The sequence below is a fragment of the Telopea speciosissima genome, chromosome 10, assembly GCF_018873765.1.
Source record: "Telopea speciosissima isolate NSW1024214 ecotype Mountain lineage chromosome 10, Tspe_v1, whole genome shotgun sequence".
NCBI lineage: Eukaryota > Viridiplantae > Streptophyta > Magnoliopsida > Proteales > Proteaceae > Telopea > Telopea speciosissima.
This window is the reverse complement of record NC_057925.1, coordinates 36813045-36838015: the sequence shown is the minus strand read 5'-3', so window position 1 is coordinate 36838015 and position 24971 is coordinate 36813045. Positions and strand designations below refer to the sequence as shown.

Sequence of the window (24971 nt, the reverse complement as noted above, 5' to 3'; positions counted from 1 at the left end):
GCCGTTTCTTGAATAGTTCTATTTTTTCTTTCAACCACACTATTTGATTGTGGTGTTCTAGGGGCTGAGAAATTATGTGTTATACCTTATTTTCGACAAAACTCATCAAATTCCTTAATATTATCAAATTCACCATCATGGTCACTTTTTATGGAAGTGATCAAGTAATCCTTTTGATTTTGTATTCTTTTGCAAAGAGCTATAAATTCTTCAAAAGCATCATTTTTGTGCTTCAGAAAGAGGGTCCAAGTGAATCGGGAGTAATCATCTACAATAACAAAAGTATACTTTTTACCTCCTAGGCTTGTAGTTTGTATAGGTCCAAACAAGTCTAAGTGAAGTAATTGTAGAGGTCTTGAGGTGGTAACAGAATTAATTGCCTTATGGGAAACTTTTGTAAGTTTATTTCTTTGACATGCTCCACAAGAGCTTATCAAATTTCAACTTAGGAAGATTTCTCACAAGGTTTTTGGAGGAAAGAGGTTTAATAATCTTAGGATTAATATATTCCAATTTTCGATGCCACAGGGTTGCATCATCAAACTTAGATATGAGACAAGCCTCATGAGAGTTGATATTAAAAGTGTAAATATAGACATTATTCTTTCTACAACCCTCAAGAATTATGTTATCATCAGAATCTTTAATCTCACACTTGGAGGCATTAAAGTTAACACAATAGTCATTATTGCATAGTTGATTTACTCTAAGTAAATTGTACTTAAGATTATCAACTAGACTGACATTAGTTATTACTGTACCTCCAAACTTTATCGATCCATTTCCGATGATTCTTCCTTTACTGTTGTCTCTGAAGGACACCCATCCTCCTTTTTATTTCTTGAGTTCCGAGAATAGCTTTGGGTTGGATGTCATATGCTTCGAGCAACCACTATCAATATACCATTCCATGTTGTTACCCACAAGACAAGAGTGCTTAATAAAACTTTGGTCCCCATTGTGCGTTGGGTCCATCATTATCAGTATCATACCTTTCTCTTGGTCTCCAAACCATTTGGTTACCATTTATCTTCTGGTTCCCATACCAACTTGGGTATGATTTGGGTTTCCAAAGTCTTTGGTTTTGAGATATTTTATATGAACCTTAGTTATTGGGTGGTCTTTGCACCTTAATTGGAGTTCTAGTTGGTTTTGGTACATTTGGATGACTCCTCCTATTTTGACCATTATAAAGTCTTCTAGGATGGTGGAATGATTGATTCATATGATGACATTCCCAAATAGTATGTCCCTTTTTGTTGTAATTGTTGCATACAATAATTTTAGGGTTATACAGAGTCTTTCCTTTGGGATTTGGTTTACTAAATTGAGGAGTTTTCTTTCTAGCATAACATTCCTCAATTGAATGTCCTTTCTTTGTATAATAGTTACAAAATTTCTTCTTTACTTTCTTACTTGTTATTTTACTTGAACTTGCCTCTTTGGTGTGATTTGAATATTTACATCATAGCCTACTCCTTCTTTGTTGAAGGGTGCTTTGGAGGCATTTCCAAGTAAGATATCAAGAGTTCTTTTTCCATTGGTAAATGATTCTAAAGCTTTACATAATTTCTCTTTTTCTTCTTCCAAGATATCAACTTGAGAAGCTAGAGTTGTGTTTTGGTCTTTAAGGGTATTTATCTCTTTCAAGATATTCTTTTTGGCAGTGGCTAGCTCCATGCTACTTTGGTAGAGGTCTTTAAAAGCTTCTTCCAATTCTAAAAAGTCCTTATCTTTATGAGAAGGGGAAGTAGGAGTTACCTCATTTTGGGTTTCTTCATCTTCAGTAGCCATGAGTGCTAGATTTGTTTATTCTTCTTGTTCTTGTGATTCTTCATCATCTTCCTTTTCTTCATCACTTGAATCAAAGGTGTGTTCAGCTTTGTAGGCCTTCTTGTATTTCTTCATTTTAGGACAGTCTCCTCTAAAATGTTTAGGTTTCCTACACTCATAGCACACAATGTCTTTTGAAATAGTATCAGTATTATCCTTAGAGACATTCTTACCTTTTTTGTCTTTGAAAATCTTCTCTTGTTAAATGAGGTTTTGCCCTTGTTCTTCAAGAATCTTGAAAATTTCTTTGACAAATAGGCAATTTCATAATCCAAAAGTTCTTCATCATCGTTGCTTATGTCATAGGTTTTGAATGCAACAACTTTCTTCTTTGGTTCCTTAGGCTCATCCTCCTTGGTGTCTTGCTTTAGCTCCATCTCATGAGTTTGGAGTGACCCCTACAGCTCATCTAGGCTTAGCTTGTCAATGTCTTTTGATTTTCTTATAGCTGTAGTCTTGGGTCTCCATTCTTTTGAGAGGGATCTTAAAATCTTTCGAACGTTCTCACCATTGGAGTAAATTTTTCCGAATCCTTTCAACTTGTTCACATTGTTAGTAAATCGAGTAAACATAGCATATATATATCTTCATTATTTTTCACTTTAAAAAGCTCATACTCATTTACTAACATATCAATCTTAGATTGCTTAACTTCAAAAGTACCTTCATAGGTCAGTATATTCTTATCAAATATCTCCTTAGCGGAATCACACATGCATGTCCTATTATACTCCTTTTCTCCTAGGGCACATTGAAGATAGTTTATAGCTATATAGTTGAGTTGCATTTTAGCTTTTTTAGTTGGGGTCCATTCTTCTTTGGGCTTGTCTATGATATTTGGTCTATTTTCAATAACTTTTCATGCGTCAATGTTGTTGGAACACACAAAGTTCTTGAAATGATTCTTCTAGTAAGAGAATCCTTCTCCTTCAAAGAAGGGAGGTCGAGTAATGTTATAACCTTCAAACTTACGATTAGCAGAAGTTCCCATGGTCCTAAAACTCTTAGTTAGATTAAAAAATCATGGTCTTGAGCTCCCGCTCTGATACCAAATGTGAATTCACCTAGAGGGGAGGTGAATAGGTGAAGGTTGTAAAATTAAAAACTTATGCGAAAAATAAACAAGTAAAGATATCCAAATTGACAAGCAACAATTAAAAGAGAGACACAAAGATTTATAGTGGTTCGGCCAACACGAGCCTACGTCCACTCCTCTCAACTTAGAGAGAATTTCACTTTAAGAATCTTGAGTAAGAGCAAGAGAACTCGTACAACTACTCTTGAAAATGAGCAAGAGGACTCAACAAAACTACTCTTGAGTTAATGAGCAAGACGACTCAAACTTCTCTTGATTCCGAGCAAGAGGACTCAACAATAACTTATGCAAAGTAAAATTGACATACTAAGGGTTTTAGAAATACCTCAAACCTTAGTAGAATAAATGCTACCTTTCAAAACAGGAAGCTTGAATGCTAATGAGAATGAAGGGAGCAAAGTGAGATAGATTTTCCTTGGATTGGTGTAAGTAATCTCACTTGAGAGTGACTTGTTCTTGGAGGCTCTTAATTGTGATTCAATGATGTTAATTGATGTGTTTAGAGCTTAAAACAATTTGGTATTTATAGCCAAAGAAGCTAGAATTAATTAGGAATCTAATTAAGGATCGGATTCCACAGTTTATAAATAATCCGGTATGCTGGATGGGAATCCGGTATGTCGGATCACCTAACTTCCATTTAAAACACAGGAGTAACGGTCAATTCATAAAAGACCAGTAATGATCCGGTATGCTAGATGGGAATCCGGTATGCCGAATCAGGGTAAATTACAGGTTCTCAAGATCCGGTATGCTGGATCCTGATCCAGCTTGCTTAACCAAGCTACTGGTTCTTTTTTATCGAGATTTCCCATTAATCTGGTATGCCGGATCTGGAACCGGTATGCCGAATTGGACAATTTCAATGGAAATAAGTCCAATTCCATTAGGGTTTGACTTGGGAATTTCAAACCCATTTAGTCACATGTTTTAAGGGGTTAAATAACCACCTAAGGTCATTCTAGATGGATGCATGCGTGTGTGTGTACATTACATCAAATGTGACTCAAAGATTACATATGTATAAATTACAATATCTTCAATCTTCAAACTTCAAGAAAACAAACTTTAGCTTCCAAGGTTTTGACTTTCAAGCTTTCAATCTCCTTGAGTATGGTCTTGTAAACTTGTATATGCTCCCCCTCACTTGGTGCTATACTTTGACTCTAAAAACACTTAGAACATAAGCATTAGTCCAATGATGGTCTTATTTGTTATCATCAAAACAACTATGTCATCATGGAGATGACATGGAGGGTATAGGGCCATGTGTGCTTCCCTAAAAGAAGAGGGTAATAGTGGTACCGTGTATGGCAAGGGTAACGGCTTGGATGATATGCTTCGTACGAGTTACGTCATAGTCACTAGCATACTCACCAGAAAACTCAACCCTGTCGGACCACATCAAAAAGTGGGGATTAGCAAGGTCCACGGCACCAAAGCTTACATCAGGTAGTGGTGGTTGTCTGTTCAGGAACTGTTGGAAGGAACGGTTAAAACTACTCATATTTACGTAGGTGCATCTGGCAGCCTTGCGAGCATTCGCAGGCCAGGTTATGAATTCATCACATTTTTTACGACGAATACGATCTACGACCAGGGTGTGTCGCCTTTGAATAATGGTTTAGTCTGGGTGATATTTGACACCAAAAGCTTCTTCATACTTTAAGATGTTATTGTAAAGCAACTTACTTAAAGTTTTGACTTTTTCCCTTTGCTGTCCTTCATCTGTATGTCGGAAGCAGAGTCTTCATTAGTAGGAAGGCAAACATTGGCAGAAAGAGAGGAGAAGTAGGTTGACCACCAATAGGTGAATTTTGTGGAGATCGAAGGTTCTAGCATGATGACTTGAGGTTGGAATTGGGAGAGGACATATTCATTCATGGATATAGTCCATTCGATTTGCCTTTGTTTATTGAAAATAGTCCGGTCTAGTTCACCCACAGTTGCAGAGATATAACAAGGCAAGGGGACAACCTGAATAGTCTGAATTAGCGTGCACAACATTGGGGGTTGTACACTTCAACCCCACACATATTACTTCCCGAGAGATCAAGAGTGACACAATAATGAGACCAAGAATCTTCGCCAGAGTTCGGGCTTAGAGTTTAGCTCTATTATGGCTTGAAAGAGCCAAGGTGGGGGATCTTCATGATTATAGAAAGGCAAGAATAGGAGCAGGGATCGGTTAATTTCAAGCTAAAGGAAGAAGTTGTGGTACTCCTCTAAGGAAGGCTGATCATCCTCTGAGGGTTCGATGGAAAAATGGTGGCCAATCACATGGTACCTATACAAGGGTGGAGGAATGTACAGGGTAGGGAATTAAGCCCGAAGCCAAAGTTGGAGAAGCTAAAAGGGCCCTCTGCCAGATTTAAAATTGGAAGTAACCATGTCATGGCAACCGTGATAAAGCACGGCCAGAACAAGGGATGCCAAGTCTAAGGGACGGCCTTGGGCTAGGGCATTTGCCAAACGGAGGTAGGTCCTGGCTACCTTGTTGGACTTTATGCATACCAGATAATGGCAAATCTAGAAAAGGAAGAAGGCCATAATTTCAGCGTCAAGGATGGGGCTTGATGTCTGCGGGTAAGAAGACAGGTAGAGGCTATAGCTGGACCCTTTTGTTAGGTTGAGGTTGTGATGCGCTTCAGCCCCAAGTTGGTTAGGAGTCCCGACGAATGCACCATTGAACTCTTCACCTATGGCCTTGAGGCCGGTTAGAGCCACTACATCAAGAAGGGTATGACTCATTGGTCCACAAGGAAAATGAAAGGAGTTACTAGAATAGGACCTAAAGAGGAGAGCTGCCTGAAGTAGAGAATGTTCTAGAGGCATTGCAACGCTGGAAAGTTGGACGGCCTCACGGATCCCTAATGTGGTCAAGAGGTCCTTCTTCCTCTGCTATTTAGTCCACCCAGACTTCCTAATCAGGAAGGTATATCGGCCACAGGCGACTGAAGGGTTTGGGTTTAAGACTGAATGGCTTAGGGGAACAGAGGAGGATTACTTCCTCCAAATGCCTAGGAAAGTTGGGGGTAACCATGGAAGGAGAAGGATGAGCAAGGCCAAGCATGAAAAAAGAAGGTTCAGGGTTGGGAATAAGTACCTCAAAGCAAGATCAAGAAGGAAGCTGGGCTTGTTTCTCCTTCATTATTCTCTCTAAGTCTCTTTCTCTTTGAGAGATAGTCGGAAGAGGGCGCAGGTTCTCCATGGCATTGGCTGAAGCGCAAAAAGCTTGAAAAATGAAGAAGAGAGCTTAAAGGAAGAAGAAGAAGAGAATGGGCAAATGAGGGAACTTTGAAGGCCTTGAGGGTTTTAAAGGATGGAAATCCCAAAAGGTAGATGGGATGGATGTCAATCAATTGTTTGAATTTTAAATTCAAGAAGGGAAAAGAATCAATTTAGCTGAAGGACTTCAAAGCTCAAGATGCCTAGATTTTTGGCCAAGGCAGCTCAAGGATTGGGAGGCGCAGACCCCAAGGAGCACACGCTGGAAACAATTAAAGAAAAAAGGCTGCCCAAGGGATGCACCAACCTGACGTGGCAAAGGAAAGGATGTAAAGGCGCCTGGTTTTTCAGTCTTGGCGGTTTAGAGAGAATAAGTACTGCTTTGGAAGTAGAGACACATTGGGAATCTCAAACATCAAGGTAGCACAACCCCTTAAGACTTAGGCCATGTGGCATCATCCCAAGAGGTTGTGAGGGGCATTGTTGGCTCCTACCTTTTCGACCAAAGGAAGGCTGGAAGATGAAGCCACGTGGCAGGAGGTGATGCAAGAAGGATATGCCCAAGACTAAGGACATGTGGCAATGGTGGGTCATGGTTTTGTGGGTATAACGGTCATGGCAAAACCGCTAAGGAGCCCTTGTGGGTTCCATCTCATTGGATCCTATTTTTTAGCTAAGTAGGGTGTAGATACCTCATTTTGTCTTTTCCCCCATAGGTTTCCCATAACAATGATGAGCACCCTCCAAGGCCTAGAGCCGGCATATCTGTGGATGTAGAGTTAGTGTGCATTGCCCGAATCCGTTTGCCGATCACTCACTGCCTTGACCGGAGCCCAAACCAGAGCCTCCAAGCCCTCTAAGCCCCCTGGAAAGGCTAGCCCTGACCCAGACCCCTTGGAATCAGCTTGGCCTAGCCCAAAACCTGGCCCCAAATAATCAAAACCATGCCCATCGACACCTAAACTTACCTCGACACTCAAAGCCCTCGAGTCAACACTGAGCATACCCAGTCTTGACATCGAGCCATATGGTCCCACTGTCGAACAATGCATTTCTCCTATCTATCTCACTTCGACATTCAGCCTATGGCACTCGACACCAGATCCATTTCCCTCGATGTCGAATCCTGTTCATCGACATCCATTCGATGTCTAGTGTTCCCCCTTTCGATGTCGACTCGAGCACTTTCACTGTCAAGTAACTGCTGATCCAAGAAGCCCAAACCTTCTATATTTTGCTCTGATTACGATTCCTTTTGCGTCCCAGCTTATTTTTGGCACTTTGGATCTCAATCTTGGATCCCTTAGGCCCCAAGAAACACCCCCAAAGGCAACAAAACACTTTCCATCCATCCATTGGTCTTTACCTTGACTTTACACCTATCGTCGATGCAATGACCTCCCATTTGGACAATCCGGATTAACCCAGCCATACCTACACGAATTTGAGAGTACACTCACCCCTCTACATCTATAAATACACCCTCTATCACGTTGAGGAGGGTTACACAACCCTTGCATAAGCTGGAGTTGGCCATATACACCTTGTTTCCGCCCCCTCTCAAGTTTTTGGAGTCCCTTGCCTTAGCCTTGACTTAGCCTTAGTCCATTGTCTCTCCAACACTTAAATGCCACAATCCACCATTGAAATCCCCTAACACCAGGACTTGAAGACACCAATCCAGAAGTTTCGGTGCTTGGTCAATGAAGCATTCAAGTACAAGAGACAAGAGAAGCCACAACAAGTGGCGAAACTTGCTCCTATATATGAATCTCCTGAGTTACACAAGGGAAACCTCCACATCTCCATTTGATCTCTTCCAACTAGGTAGGTCTCTCTCTTTTTTCTTAATCTTATTCGACGCACTTTTCCTTTGCTTTATTTTCATTTTGCATCTTCGGAGAAAGGTGGTCCCACCTCTCTAGGTGGCAATCACTTTACTCCCAGTTGTTCTTCTATTTTGTATCATGTTATATCTCATGCATGCGCCTTCACATGATCCCTATCCCTATTCCTGTGCTCCCCATGCATATGTGTTAAATTACCATCTTTGTTCACATGCATTCATCGCATCATAATGCTTAACTTAGAGTCGATCATATTTAGATTTCTTTACTTTTACATTTCGGTATACTAACCCTTATCTTGTAGCCGATCCTTCGGGTATGTATTCCCTTCATTCCCTCCTTATATCTTACTTTCTTATAATTTTACTTACATTTTGTACTGTATCAAAGCATGTTACACAATCCCATAATGCCTAGCAATAGAAGACCGGCAAGTCTGGGTGGGCTGGGATGCCTAATACCTTACCCGGACCATAACTTTACCCGTACCTAGACCAACGGACCATTTGTCCCCAAAAGGCATTTTATGAGAGTTATTACATTACAATCATGGGTCCTAGACCCTCCTCTAGGTGGCGACTTGAACATTTGATTCACCACTCCCTTCTCCACAAAAGAAGGATGAGGTGGAGGACACATGGCGATCCGCCACCATACGGTCATTTGTCCTCACATAGGGGCCAAGAAAGGTGGCCATGTGACAGGGCACAAGGAGAACATGGATGGAGTATGAGCCAAGCGAGGGTTAGCTAGGACCCACCATACCCAGGGGTGGCTCGTGGAAGAGAAAAGTGCGCTAGGATAAGGTGCCCACCAAGGGTCTTATAGGGACACATGGCAATAGGAGAAGTGGGTCATAGAGTTGTAGGAGGGAAAGGTGGTTGTGGTAACTGCCACGTAGGAGTCCCTTGTAGGCTCCATCTATAAAACAAGGGATCTTTCTCGCAAAGGATACACATGACATCACAACAACTCAGTACTTTTATCTTTTAAACTTTTGTCTTTCATTCAATCTGTTTTGTTTACTTTATTTTTGGGAGATGTACTCTTCAATCATTGGGTTACCTGTCGTGCAGAGTCACGAGTTTATCCGTCTCTCAACAATGGTATGATTCAATGTTTATCATTTTCCTCTTTATTTAAATTATTCTTTCAGTATTTTGCTACATTTCTTTTTACAATTGCATCTCTCTTTTCCTGGTTTTGTTGCTTTTTTATGTATGCTCTTCAGTCTAACCCAAAGGTCCTTAGAGTTACTCAGGCACGAGGAAACCCTAATTCCCTAGTCAAAAGTCAGATAAGGCATTTTAGTCTCGTTTGAGCCTGCCTCAAAGGTTCTGACACGCTCGCAACTATACCATTCCTGTGCCATCTTGTGAGGGGTGTTGGATTTTTACACCAACACAGGGTGGACGAATTCTCTTGGTCAATCATATATTGAACCATTCCTGAGTGGTCGTTAGTTGGCCGACCCATAGGGCTCAGTCTATCTTAGCCCGTATCATGAATTGACCTATGTTAACATGGGCTCGGTCCCTTTTATACTTAGTACTTGGGTTCAGCTCTCAGGACTTACTCGGCATGCCAAATATCAGCCTTGGATTGGTTTGCTGATTTATGATTCATCACATACCATCATCTATATGTTAACAAAATACTCAACATGGAATCCACTACCGTTAATTCAGAAATATCAAGGAGAGAGAAAGGCAGTGATGGATTGGACAAAAATTTAGTACCAGTGTCGATTTAATAAATTGTTTTCAAAACTATTTTGCAAGATAGAAAATAATTATTTATGTATTTAAATATATTTGAAATATTTTTCAGACGTCCAATCCCGATCACAGAATCTCTGAAATGGACTTGTAAAATGAGTTAGATGTTAGAATTCTATTTCTATTAGAACTCTATATGGACCTAATTAAATCCCTAAACTCAGGCTAATTCTAGTTATGCTAATAAAGAGGGTCATTGAGTGGTTTTAGGAGTCTTATGTTGACTGGCTTTGGCATGGGCATTTAGATTCCTACTGGGACTATGATGAGAGAGGCCTTATAGGAATTACTATATAAAGAGAGCTAGGTCCCCCCTCTAGCCCATCACAACAATTATTCTCAATCTCTGTTGAGGAGTGCATTCTAGAAAGAGAGGGAGTTACTCAATGTTCATCATCCCTGTGCATACGGTATTCTCATCAAGCCAGTTATCTTTGGGAATAGAGGAGAAACACCTTGGTCATTGGTCTTTATTTTCCACTGCGATTATCATCACTATGGATTCGAAACAAGGTAAGTGGTTCTGTGTCTGATTCTCTATTATTTGTTTGATTGTATTCTTGAATGCTCTATGGAGATCCTAGCTTTTATGATTTTGTCCCTATTTGGAACAAATTATTCTAATATGTGGTATCAGAGACTCCATAGATCCGTTCTTGAATCTATACGGATTTAAAAATAATAGATCATGCTAAGGGAATCGAATTTTTTTGTTTCGAATCAAGGTTTTTAGAGTTTTTTCAATTTTTGGAAAAAACCGTATGGACATAGGCTTTCTACCGATTTTTTTAGCCGGCAAAAGTTGAAACAAATTACACTGACGGGTAGAGCTTAAAAAAGCAGAAAAATTAATGGGTGGATCGTCGCCAGACGCGCCCTCACGCGACAGCAAAGGCCTCGGGTGATCTCACTTTTCGGTGAAGTTTAAAAAAAATAATTAATTTTCAGGGTTTGCTATCGTGCGCCATAACTGCCTTAAGGCTTTGCTAACATGTGTCGTCGGATCAGGTTGACCCATTTCCTGACCCAAAACCCGACCCATTTTTTTGTCTGATCGAACTGGGTGGATCGGATTGAATAGGACCGTTTGGACAAGACCAGACCTGTTACACTGGGTCTAGACCAAACCAAAACCTAGCCTAGCACATGGGTATGTGTGGCCTAGCCAAGGCGCATGACGGCCACATGCCACTTATGCCTGCGGACTTCTCTCGGCACGTGGAGCGTCTGTTTGGGCTCTGGCTTTTTACGTTTTTTCTGTTTTTCTGAGATCTTCACTATGGTGCCTTTTGTTATTGACAATTGTGCATATTTTCAATGTTTTGGTATTCTATTGATGCACACCCTTTAGGTGATATGTTGGTTCGATCCATTGGGAGCCGAACTGATTTTCTGACTTGCTGGAATACCTACCTTGATGAACAGAATTATTGGCATTTTGTATTAACTTTGAGACATTTAAACCCCCTATCATAAATTATAAAATAAAACAAAATTGAATAGGGGTGTGAGTAATTTTGGAAAATCCTAGAGAGGGTTTTATGGGTTCAACAGGATGCAACCGTCAAAGCAACTTTCTTTGTTGGATCTGTGGTACACTGGTCTCATACAGTTGAAGGTTGTTCTTCAACTCTAATGTGTGGTCATACACTCAAAGGTGGTGATCATGTGTTGGTACTTGAAGGGATACATATACAGCATGCATGTGAACAGGCCGACCCTAGAATTCTGTACACCTAAAGGTGGTGGATTTTGAAAGTTGAGTTATATTCCCATGACCGCTGGTATGCAGAGATTTTTACAATTACAGGTTGAGAATTCAGCTCAAAGGTGTTTTCACAATGATATGTGTAAAATTCTAATATATATATGCTCATAAGGTTTTAAGCTATGCTTGCATCATGCTAATTATTATAGGGTAATTTACACATACCACCCTTGAGGTTTGACGAAAGGATGATTTTACCCCCAGTTTAGGAAAATTTTGCGTACCCCCCTGAGGTTTGCAAACGGTAACAAATAAGCCCATCTGTTAGTTCATGACTAACTGCATTAAAATTTAGATTTGAACTGAAGGAATTGCCCTTGCAAAAAAGAAAAAAAAACCTGCAACTCATCTTCCCCAAATTGATTGGGGAAGATGAGTTACAGGTTTTATGCAGAAACCAATTCCAATCTCTTCACTTCTCCTCGAAATTGAATTTGCAGAAGAAGAAGATGAATTATTAGGGATTGTAGCCATCTGATCAGGCTGATCGACTTTCCGACAACAAGCAATAAACAGAGACATCAAGGAAATTCCATCCCCCAAAGCGTGATGGATTCTCAATACACAACACTTTCGTTCCCTTACCAAGAGTTGCTCTTGAATACCAAGAGTTGCTCTTGAATACCAAGAGTGCGAAGGTGAGATAGCAAGCAGCAGATCTCAAATCAAGGATCACCATTGTCATTAAGTTGTTTCAAGAGTAGCAATTGATCATGATCCTTGATGCAGATCTGTAGACCTTCCCGCGGGAGATTGAAGAGAAGAAGAGGCCAGCCTAAAAAAGAATTCCAGCGTTCCCTACAAAACCTGCAACTCATCTTCCCCAACTCTTTTTCTCTGTCTCTCTGCAATATAATCGTTTTTTCTCTTTTAGGGTTTACTTCCTTTCTTCTCCATTTGTAATCTATTTCTTCTGATGACTGTGCAGTAAGTCACACAGCCTAATAATCCATGAAAAATGTGTGTATAATCCACTCCTTATTAATTAATCTAAACATATAAGTATTTCTGGGGAAGGAATCATCGACATCTCATGGAAATGGAAAAAATTGATATCCTAATCTGTTAGTTCTTCATTACCATTCGGTAATTGATTTCCTAATCTATTTTCTGACTCTTCCATTGAATCCGCAGTTCCTATGGAAGCAGGTGAAGATTTTGGGGTTTTTTGACGATTTGAAATCCTTATCCTAGGGTTTTGTAACCTCTGTTTTTTTGTGAGAACGATTCTGAGAAGGAAACATGGCATAAATAGATGAGGAAGAGAGGGAGAAGATAAAGCAACACCTCGCGTCCCTCATGAAGCAGTGTATGAACACATAACTAGACTCTGATTACATTCGTATTATGATTTTGCCTAACTTCTTTCCTAATTTTTGGGTTAGATGGATGGCACTAGATCCCAAAAACTATAGGCAACTGGTAGATACAACTGTGGAGATTGCAAACAAATTTGGTGCTGCTGATATAATAGGAAGATTATTTGAGGATCTTAAATATGAGAGTGAACCATATAGGCAGATGGTGATGGAGACAATTGGGAAAGTCCTTACGAACTTGGGTGTTTCTGATATTAATGATCGTTTGGAAGAGGAACTTATGGATGGAAGCTTATATGCTTTACAAGAGCAGACCAGTGATGAAGATAACGTTATGCTCAATGGGTTTGAGGTAGTGGTCAAGGCTCTTGGGATCAGAGTGAAACTCATCTTCCCGAATCGATTTGGGGAAGATAAGTTGTAGGTTTTTTTTTTTTTTTGCAAGGGCAATTCCGTCAGTTCAAATCTAAATTTTAACGCAGTTAGTCATGAACTGACGGAATGGGCTTATTTGTTACCGTTTGCAAACCTCAGGGGGGTACACAGAATTTTTCAAAACTGGGGGGTAAAATCATCCTTTCGTCAAACCTCAGGGGTGGTATGTGTAAATTACCCATTATTATAATGTTCATTGTTTAATTTTCAATTACCTTTTCTGTCAACAATAACATGGTCACTATTGAGATTCTTATTAGGTCAAACTTTAAGAAGTGGAAAGAAGACATTATGTTTGCCATGGAAATGACAGATGTGCATACATCCCTTGTTATGGATAAACCAATGGACCTTACTGCTGATAGTACTGAGGATGAAAAATCCGTGCATGCTACATTACAAAAGAGCAATCGTCTCAATCTACTGTTCATAAAGGGGTCAATTCTAGAACACCTAAAAAGTGGTCTGCCTGACCAGTGTACTGCCAGGGAATTACTAGATGCAATTTTCAAGAGATATAAAGTTTCATCAAATGCTGAGATTGGGACACTTCTGCAAGGGTTGTTTAATATGGAATATGATGGTTTTAGGGGTGTTAGGGATTACATTATTAGGATGATTGATTATCAACCAAACTCAAAGCCTTGAACATTCCTCTTCCTGATGCCTTGATTGTTCATCAAACCCTTAATACCCTACCTTCTGAGTTTGACATCATCAAAACCAACTACATTTCCCAGGATGGTGTCTGGAGTATAAATGACCTGATTTCTAGGGTTGTGTCTTAGGAAAAAAAATTAAAGAAAGACAAAACTTATGCTGCCTTTTTTATTTCCAAAACCTGTAAGAGTGAAAAGTCTAAAAATCATACTCATAAATCTACCAATAACCAGTCCGATCGGACTACTAATTTGGGACCCAAGAAAGAGAGTGATCACTAGTTCTTTTATAAAAAGAAGGGTCACATAAAGAAGGACTGCGATAAATACAAGGCTTGGTTGTCCAAGCCCATGCAACCATAAGATAATGATTCTTTGGCTTTTGTTTGTAAATCTAATCTATCAAAAACCCCATCTAGTTCTTGATGGCTAGATAGCGGTGCAACTAACCATGTTGATTTTACCATACAGGGGTCCATAAATCGGAGGAGGCCAAATAAGGATGAATTAAGGCTGGTTGTAGGAAACGATGGACATTCTGACGTAGAGTTCGTAGGAGATGTCATTTTATTATTAGATTTTGGTTTTAAGTAATTGACTTTAAAAAACACTTTTTATGTACCGTCCTTCAAACAGAATTTAATTTCGATTTCAATTTTGGATATGAGTGGTTACCATTTTGAAATAAAGAACAGTATGATTAATTTGTTTTTTAATTCAAGTAAAGTTGGTTCCTGCATTATGTCCAATGGACTTTATAGATTGTGTTTATCTCCCAATGATATCTGCATCTCCTATAATGTTGAAAATGTTGTTTCCAAAAGACTCTTACCTAAGGAACGGTCTTTCACATTGTGACATAAGAGGCTAGGTCACATTTCTAAGGCAAGAGTGGAAAGGCTGATAAAGTCTGACATCCTACCTATTCTCGAAAGTGATCTAGAAACTTGTGTAGACTACTATAAGGGAAAGATGACCAAAATAAAGAAGAAAACTGCAGTTTGTAGTTCTAACCTATTGGAGGTCAGTTATACTGACATTAGTGGACCCTATTCAGCTACACTGTGCAGAAATTTTTATTTTATTACTTTTATAGATGACTATTCCTGATATGGCTATCTGTTCTTAATTAAGAAAAAATCTGAATCTCTTGACAAGTTCAAGATTTTTAGGACTGAAGTTGACAAACAGCTGGGGAATGTTATTAAAATTATTAGATCCAATAGTGGGGATGAGTATTATAGCAGACATGGTGCTGCTGGACAGCTTAAGGGCCCGTTTTTCAAGGATAGTTGGTTAGTTTACTATGCTAGGAAGTCCTGAATAAAATGGGATCGCCGAAAGGTGTAACCACACCCTTATGGACATGGTGAGGAGTATGCATAGTAGGACAAACTTACCTAGGTTCTTATGGGGAGAAGCTTTGAAAATTACTCTTTATATCCTTAACCGTGTTCCTTCTAAAGTTGTTCCTCTTACCCCTTTTGAGTTGTGGACCTGCCGTAAACCCAGTTTAAATCATCTTAGAGTTTGGGGATGTCTTGCAGAAGTGAAATTATATGATCCGACTTTAAACAAGTTGGATCCCAAGACTACTCGTTACTACTTTGTCAGCTACCCAGATCATTCGAAGGGATATAAATTTTATAATCCCTGTGGAGGCACTAGGATTGTGGAGTCACAGACAGCGAAGTTTCTAAAATTTGATGTGGCCGAAAAGAATGATTATTCTCAGACTGTTCAAGATAATGGCATGATTGGTACATCAATACCTTATCTTCTACCTATTCAGACGGATGTGGGGCATACTACGCCATTGGTTACACCTGCTGGAGTTCAGGAGCCTGATATTGCTATGGTCCCTGACATTCATGCAGCACCTGATGAGATTCCTCAGATTCAGGGTGAGGCAGTGGTGGCACCATTACGGAGATCCATTAGGGAGAGAAAGTCAGCTATACCATCTATCTATGAGGTCTATCTAGGAGAACATAACTCTGACATTGGTTGTGTGGTTGATGCAATTACTTATTCGGGCGTTGTCTCTAGTCCTCAATTAGATTTGTAGTTAGATGCGATGAGAGATGAGATGCAATCGATGATACATAATGATGTTTGGGAGCTTGTTGAATTACCTAAAGGTTGTAAGCCCATTGGTTGCAAATGGGTTCATAAAACTAAAAGGGATTCCAAAGAAAAAATTGAGAGGTTTAAAGCCAGACTGGTAGCCAAGGGATTCACTCAGAGAGAGGGACTAGACTACAATGGGACCTTCTCTCTAGTCTCTTCGAAGGATTCTTTTAGGGTGATTATGGCATTGGTAGCTTATTTTGATATGGAGCTGCATTAGATGGATTTAAAAACTGCATTTCTTAATGGAAACCTTGATGAGGAGGTCTATACGGTTCAACTTGAGGGTTTTGCAGTGGATGGTTCAGATCATCCTGTGTCTAGACAATGGTATTTAATGTTCAACAGCGTTGCGACTTCATTCGATTTTGTGAAAATCAAAGTGGATCAGTGCATATATCACAAGGTCAGTGGGAGCAAATTCTATTTTCTCATTCTTTATGTGGATGACATCTTGCTTGCTAGCAGTGACCTAGGAATGTTGCATAACATAAAGTAACTATTATCTAGGGAATTCGACATGAAGGACCTTGGTGAGGCTTCTTTTATCCTTGGCATTGAGATCCATAGGGATCGTTTTTACAGTATATTAAGTCTTTCTCAAAGGCCTTATGTTGATCGTATTCTGGAAAGGTTCAGTATGCTGGATTACAAACCTGAGAATGTTCTTATTCTCAAGGATGACAAGCTAAGCTCGATAGAGTGCCCCAAAAATGAAGTTGAGAGGGATAAAATGAAGAAGGTGTCCTATGCTAGTGCACTGGGTAGTATCATGTATGCTCGGGTCTGTCCCAGACTGGATATTGCCTTTGTGACGAGTCTTCTTGGCAGATATCAGTCAGATCTTGGTCGTAGCCACTAGGTTACCGCCAAAAAAGTATTGAGGTACTTAAATGGGACAAGAGATTATTTGCTGACATAGAGACACGTTCCTGAACTCAAGCTAGTGGGTTATACAGATTCCAACTTTGCTGCCTGTGAGGATGATAGGAGATCCACATCAGGCTATGTTTTCTTGATGGCAAGAGGGGCAGTATCATGGAAGAGTAAAATGCAAACATTGGTAACCACTTCAACCAATGTAGGCAGAGTTTATAGCATGCTCTGGGGCTACTACTCAGGCTATTTGGCTCAAGAATCTCATAAAGGAGTTGACAATTGTAGATTTTATGGATAGACCCATCCAGATATACTGTGATAACAACTCTGTTGTATTGGTTATAAACAACAACAAAGGACTTAGAGGGTCTAAGCACATGGAGGTCAAGTATTTGACCATAAAGAAGACAGTAAAGAAAGGTGACATTGTAGTGGAGCATATTGATACAGATGATATGGTTGCAGAACCCCTAACGAAAGGTCTTCGCCCTTGTGTTTTTGAGAGACATGTCATGAGCATGGGTTTAGTTGCATCATGGGATGCGGTTGTTTAGTGGGAGTTGTTTTTATTTTGCTTCATTGTAATTTAAAGTTTCTTTTCATCTGTAATCTGTACCTTATGGTAAACTTTGGTTTATATATATCAGTCATCTTTTCATGCAAATTTCTTTCGAACACATGAGTGTTTTATTTATTAACATGATGTATATATTTCTGATTTTAAGGACATAAGGAATGTGTTCACCTTAAGCAAAGGCTGGGGCATTAAGTTATTAGCGTAAAGGTATGTCTTGTGACACATAAAGTATAACTCGAATTATTCAAAATGAGACATACAGATTCGTTGGAATCATAAAGATTATTTCTCTAGTATGCCTGTGCCACTTGAAGGAGAGAAATTTTGGACTGACAAATGGATGATACATAAGGAATCACTATGTAAGTATCATCTAGTTGCCACACCACCACATTGCACCCATGTTAGTGGAGTTGAAGGCTCTCGTGACCATAGAAGGTTCTGTGTCCCTTGATAGATGCAGTTACCGCCATGATTCGGTGTCTAAAATTTTATGGGACAAGATTAACTTTCTAAAACTGACCCCAAGACCAATTTGTTTTTAAAATGTGCACTTAAAGATTTCTTAAAAGGTCGTTAGCCTGTGATTTGTTTTGGTCAAATCTCTTTTTTCAAATTCTTTAAAACTATGGAATTTAATATAAATCCAAGTGGGAGAATGTTAGAATTCTATTTCTAATAGAACTCTATATGGACCTAACTAAATTCCTAAACTCAGGCTCTAGTTATGGTCTAATAAAGAGGGTCATTGAGTGGTTTTAGGAGTCTTATGTGGACTGGCTTTGGTGTGGGCATTTAGATTCCTACTCAGACTATGACGAGAGAGGCCCTATAGGAATTACTATATAAAGAGACCTTGGTCCCCCCTCTAGCCCATCACAACAATTATTCTCAATCTCTGTTGAGGAGTGCATTTTGCAAAGAGATGGAGATATTCAGTGTTCATCATCCCTGTGCATACGGTATTCTCATCAACCCAGTTATCTTTGGGAATAGAGGGGAAGCACCTTGGTCTTTGGTCTTTATTTTCTGTTGCGAGTATCATCACTATGGATTCGAAACAAGGATAGTGGTTCTATCTCTTATTCTCTATTATTTGTTTAATTGTGTTCTTGATCGGCCTATAGATATCCTGGTTTTTATGGTTTTGTCCCAATTTGGAACAAATTATTCTAACATTAGAGGTTGGTAGTATATAATTACATGCCCTATAGCTCATTATGGGATATTGGGTAAGTGAAAGGTCTTATTTACAAATTAAAGAGTTTAATTGTGCAAGACAATTTTAAAAAATATTAAATTGATTAATTATCTTTTTGCTTATAACAGTAAATAAAATATAATTAGGTTATATGGTTGACCATAATTAAAGAGATAACAATCACTTTAAGATTCTACCTCTTCTCACTTTAGAAGCAAATATGTTGAACAATATAGAATGTGGATAAGATCTCACCATATTGGAAAGTCTATGTTTAGGAAACTAGACTTGCACAAGCCAACAACCTAAAAAAAATGTTTTATATATAAAAGGAGGAGAGGGGAGAAGTCTCCACGTATAAGGAGCCTTCCCCTCTCTCCAATGTTCTCTCTCTCTCTCTCTCTCTCTCTCTTGTGTGTGTGAGGTTTGAGAAAGCTAAGGTTTTTGGAACCCTTGTTTTTGGTGATCTTCTACTATATTGTGTGGGATTGTTAGCTTCAAAGAGTTGAACAATTCAATCACATCTTTTGCTCGGGTAGTAGAAGAACTATTATCTGGAGGAGGAGCTTTGATTGCAACTCTAAGAAAACCGATACTTCTCGTGTATTTTTTGATTTACCGTGGTTTTTCAAATATGAATGCATAAACGATGTTCTTTGATCCGTTTCCACTGCGCCATTGGTTTCAAACAAACAATTGACATCAGAGCGACGATTTTCCATTTTCATTCGAATTTGGTACGATGCACATAGAGTTCCCGTATTTTACTCGTCAATTGTTGATGGAGGAATATTTTTTTATTATGGATCCGAAATATATATTTTATTCCTTGTGATAAAAAAAAAATTGGGATGCATATGGCATGCACCATTGGCAACATGCACCTTTGGCCGCATGCACACAAGCTCTACTGCCATGTGCAACCATAGATTTTTGAAATTTTTTTTTTTAATTCTGTTTCATGCATGACATGCTACATAGCACCATGCCCGCAATCCACCCACCCCATAAGGCTTGGGCCGCACGGCTTGTTGGCACCATGGTCCTTGGCCCATGGGATCTAGCCACATGACATCTGCCCGCATGGGCTTTGGCTGCAAGGCCTCCTGCCCTTTGGCCCTTAGGCCCTTGACACCCTAGCCGCAAGGCCCTGCCCCCTTGCATCTTGGCCGCAAGGCCCTTGTCCGCATGCACCTTGGCCGTGGCTGGTTCCTTCATTTTAATGTACTTGCGGTATTAAACAAAAAAAACAGAGGTTTTTGTTTGATTAGAACCAAATATTGGGAGGAAGAGATTAGGTGGAGAAGGGTATCTTTTCACACACCATAGTGAGACCAAAAATTAGTTAAATTTAACTATGTTTTGGGATCCAAATTTTTGGGGCTAGGGTATATGGTCATTAAAATGTTTAATGGTTTATGCTCTTGCGCACATAAGATGTGTTTAATTATAGTCGCGTTTTCATGAGGATCTTTATATCTTCATAGTTAAAGTGGTTAATTATGGGAACGGTAAAATTTTTGAATCTATGCGGATAGCTAATTTTCTCTCTCTCTCTCTCTCTCTCTCTCCTCCCCTTTCTTTTTTATAAAATCATGTACTCCACCCCTTAGGCAGTCCAAATGGTGGGTTGGTTTCTCCAGGGGGTTTCTTTATGAAAGGAAAGTGTATAGACATAGGTTGCAATTTATTTTTTAATGTAATTTCAACTGGTGGAGACTTGATGGCATACGAAAAGGTGGATGATCACACACGATGTCTCATGGATATGGAGATCCCATGGAGATGGAGATTCGCATGGAGATGCTAATTATGGAGTTGGTGCAAGTTGTGTGCATCATAGTGATACATAAAATGCATGATTTCCATATTACAAAAAATTAATTTATTTTTCTATTTTTGTGGGAGTAATAATTCGTTATTATTTTCACTAACCTAGCCATCCCATAACCACAGTTAATTGTTAATTTAGTTAATATGCATATAATGTATGTTATATATGATGATATATGCATGTGTTCTACGATTATCCTCAATTGTTGAAAAGCATATGTGATATGGATGAATCGTAACCGGTAGATCATATCCATGGCCCCTTATCAATAGTTGATGTAGAGGTTAATAGTACAAACCCTACAATGGACGTTGTCAGGGTTTTATTGTCAACAGTCTACATTACTTCTCATTAAATAGTAAACGGACACAGGTAGTGAGGGGGTACTGGGATAGTGGACCATCTCTCATGATGGTGTGATTCAGTTCGATTTGATAAGAAAACACATGACTTGAGTGTGTGTTAGCCGATAGGATCTGGACATGATACTCAATTGACCAATGATATTGGCAGCCTTAGAGGCGGACATCATAATCTACTCAATCATCATATGTGCAATGATTCTCGATAGGGTAAGTTGTGTATGCAAGGATTGGTTTGTTCCAATTCACTTTGCTAGATAAGAGGGAATCTTGAATTGTGAAAAACCATTGTCTATGTTTCGCCCGCTGGAATTCAATGGTTTCGTTTTTATGTGCAGGCGTTTGAATATATCTTGTACATGTGTAAATATTTGTGTGATGACGGCCTCCATTAACTCTATCCTCCTGACCTTTATCAACGACTACAAACTGAAAGGACCCAATTATAATGACTGGCATCGGAGTATTATGTTACTCTTGACTGCAGAACGTCTGTCTGCAATTCTTGATGATGTGGTCCCTCAGAAACCCACTGATGATGAGTATGATGCGAATGAAACCTACGAATACTTTCATTCATGTGCTTCAAAGGTTATGTTATACATCCTTGGATCGGTTGATAAATCGATCGCTGACTCTGTGAAAGGCATAACCTCTACCAAGGGTATAATGGATAAACTCAATGAACTTTTTAGTCAGATTGATGTGCATGAGCACCATGAGCTTGTTGATCTCATCCATAATACCAAGATGAAAGAGGAAACTCCAGTCATCGATCATGTCATAAAGATGAGAAATTTGTTCGACAAACTGAAAATCCTGGATACTTCCATCACTCTTAAGTATAAAAGAAAAGTGATCTTCAACTCTCTCTCCCCTCAGCATATAGCCCTTTCGTCTATGACTTCAACATGAGTAGATTGGATGTTAAGTTGACTGAGGTGGGCAATATGTTACAAGAGGTGGAAAAAACACTTAATAAGGAAAAGGATGAGGTCAATGTCATAGAATTCAAAGGTTCAAATTCCAAGAATAAAGGGAAGAAGAACAAGGCCAACAAGGGTAAGGGGTAAGGGTGGAAAGATACAGAAGAAAAGCGAAGAACCCAAGGGGAACTGCTTCTTTTGTTCTAAGGAGTGTTACTAGAAAAGCAACTATCGTGCTTACCTGGCTACTAAGAAGAAGTCGGATGAAACCCCTAAAGATGGTGATTTTACCACTCTTGTCGTTTATGAGTCAAACTTGGTTTTTGAGAAAACTAACTCTTGGTTGGTGGATACTGGATCCACTGTCCATGTCTCCAATATGTTGCAAGGGTTTTAAAGTGACAAGAAGACTAACTGGAATGAAGTGCGTCTGAGTATGGGCACTAGAGCTGAAGCCATGGCGATGGTTGTTGGAGATTTTAGTTTAGAATTTGATTCTATTAGTTACTATTTGTTAAAGGATTGTTATCATGTTCATTCTTTTAAGAGGGACATTCTGTCTCTAAACTTGTTAAAGATGGTTATGGTTTTTCCTTTAATGCTTCTCTGACAATTCGTTTGAACAATAAATTCATATTTTCTGATATATGTAAGATGGTTTGTATTTTCTAGATTCCCCTGTTAAAACGAATGAGGTTTCAAATGTCGATTCGAAAAGTAAGAGAGCTCCAGTGAGTACTACATACCTATGGCATCTCAGGTTAGATCATATTATCTTAAATATGATTAACAAGTTGGTTAAGGATGGACCATTAGAAAGTCTAAAAGTCAAACCTTACCCAACTTGTGAATCGTGCCTTCAAGAAAAAATGACCAAAAAGCCCTTTAGTAATAAAGGCAAGAGAGCTAGTGGTCTATTAGAACTTATACATACTGTCGTGTGTGGACCCATGAATATTCAAGCAAGATATGGTTTCTAATACTTTGTGACTTTTACTGATGATTACTCTAGGTATGCTTATATCTACTTGATATGTAAAAGTCTGAAACTTTTGAAAAGTTCAAGGAGTTTTAGGCAGAGGTCAAAAGACAATTAGACAAGCGCATCAAGTCTCTTCAATTAGATCGAGGAGGAGAGTATTTATCAGATGAGTTCAAAGGATATCTCACTTCAAAAGGAATTGTGTCATAATTGACAAACCCCGGTACGCCATACAAAATGGTGTGTGAAAAAGACGGAATAGGACCCTATTGGACATGGTCAGGACCATGCTCACTTTTAGTGAGCTACCTTTATCTTTGTGGGAGTATGCTCTAGAGAGTGTAATTTATATTTTGAATAGGGTACCAAGCAAATCTATACCTAAAACCCATTTGAATTGTGTTATGGGCACAAGCCTAGCCTAAATCATTTTAGGGTTTGGGGTTGTCCTGCGCATGTTCGCAAGCAACAGACAGATAAGTTGGAACCCCACATTTCTAGATGTTTTTTCGAGCTACCCCAAGGGCATGATAGGTTACCATTTCTATGACCCCATTGACCAAAAGGTCATCATTAGTAAGCATGTTACTTTCATTGAGGAGGACTTAATCTCTAAAAGAATTGAACCAGTGGTTATAGAAGAATTATCTTCCGAACCAGATTTGACAATTCAATTAGGTGACCCAATTGACTTAAACCCTATACCAATCAGCACTCCAGAGCCTCGACGTGGTAAAAGGACCATTAGGCCACCTAAACGTTTCACTCATGTTATAAAAGAAGAAAAGACTATGGAAGAGTTCCACATGGTCTCCACTGATACAGATGAGATCCATATACTTATTCTAAGGTACTTAAAGATGCAGATGCAAATAAGTGGCTGAAAGCTTTGCGCTTTGAAATCAATTCAATGCACTCAAATAATGTCTGGACTCAAGTTGATCCACCACAAGGCGTCAAGCCTATTGGATACAAGTGGATCTTCAAGAGGAAGAGAGGCGTTGATGGAAACGTTAAAATATCCAAGGCAAGCCCGGTAGCTAAAGGATACACCCAACAAGAGGGTGTGGATTATGATGAAACCTTTTCTCCAGTAGTGATGATAAAATCGATTAGGACATTATTGGCCATCGCAGCACACTTTGATTTTGAAATCTGGTAGATGGATGTACAAAATGTATTTTTGAATGGATTTGTTGAGGAAGAAATCTATATGCATCTCTAGACGCTGAATTTTTTCACCACCCCTGGCAATGACGACAACCGGACACGGATGACTGAAGACGTCCCCCATGAACACTTCTCCCCATTCTAAGCCCAGAAACCCATAAAAGGACAAAATGAACCTAACCTACACCGGGCCGGCGCCCGAGCCACTGCGCCACGACTGTTGCGTGGCTGTAGGACCGCACTACCACGGCGCCACGGATGGGCAGCAACCCCTATAAAAAGGGTCCCATCCCTCATTTTTGAAGGAGGAGAACCTAGGGAAACACGCTCCCAAAGCCCGTTTTTACCCTTTTTACCTATCAAAGCTCTGTTTTGCCATTTCAGGGTCTGCCCCACCCCCAGCTTCAAATCCTTGAGTCTTGTTACTCTATCCAAAGTCTGGACCACCCGGACCCAACTTTTTGACCTATTTCTACCATATTCCATTAAAGATTCAAGAATTCTCTATGTCGTAGTCATTCTGTCCAAGGATCGAGCATTTGGCTCCCAAGACCTCGTAACACCCTTACTCTGCCCGAGACTCCAGGATTTAACATTTACAAGTCATTATTCTGTCCGACAGAGGATAAGTCAGTCATTTGTCTCCACCTGAGCCAGGGGACGCTTTCCGTCTCACATCTTTCGTAATCGCATTGGTTTAGCGTACAGGTATACATTTCTATCGTTAAACTTTGATTTCGGCACAATATAGGCCTTTAAGTCTCCATGTGTATTGTACACAGTAGTTAGCATAATGTAGTTTTGTTTTTTTGAATAGTTTGTGCATCATCATTTAGCCATGCATGTTGGTATAGGACATTTTGTAATGGGATAATGTTAAAAAATAAGCATCTAGTAGAAAGACAGGTTTAACTGGTTGAGGTGGGTGCCTAACACGTTTCCACTCT

At 39.5% G+C, this 24971-nt stretch overlaps 2 protein-coding genes across 2 annotated transcripts; both read left to right on the top strand.

Annotated features, from left to right (window-relative positions):
* Positions 1-12939: 12939 nt before the first annotated feature.
* LOC122643525 (splicing factor 3B subunit 1-like) lies at positions 12940-16031 on the top strand. The gene is made up of 2 exons (XM_043837142.1): positions 12940-13221; positions 15804-16031. The coding sequence occupies exons 1-2, from the start codon at positions 12940-12942 to the stop codon at positions 16029-16031; spliced, it is 510 nt and encodes a 169-aa protein (XP_043693077.1).
* Positions 16032-21324: 5293 nt separating this feature from the next.
* Positions 21325-21861, top strand: LOC122643524. The gene has a single exon (XM_043837141.1). It carries the CDS (start codon positions 21325-21327, stop codon positions 21859-21861), a length of 537 nt encoding a protein of 178 aa, XP_043693076.1.
* The last annotated feature ends 3110 nt before the right edge of the window (positions 21862-24971 follow it).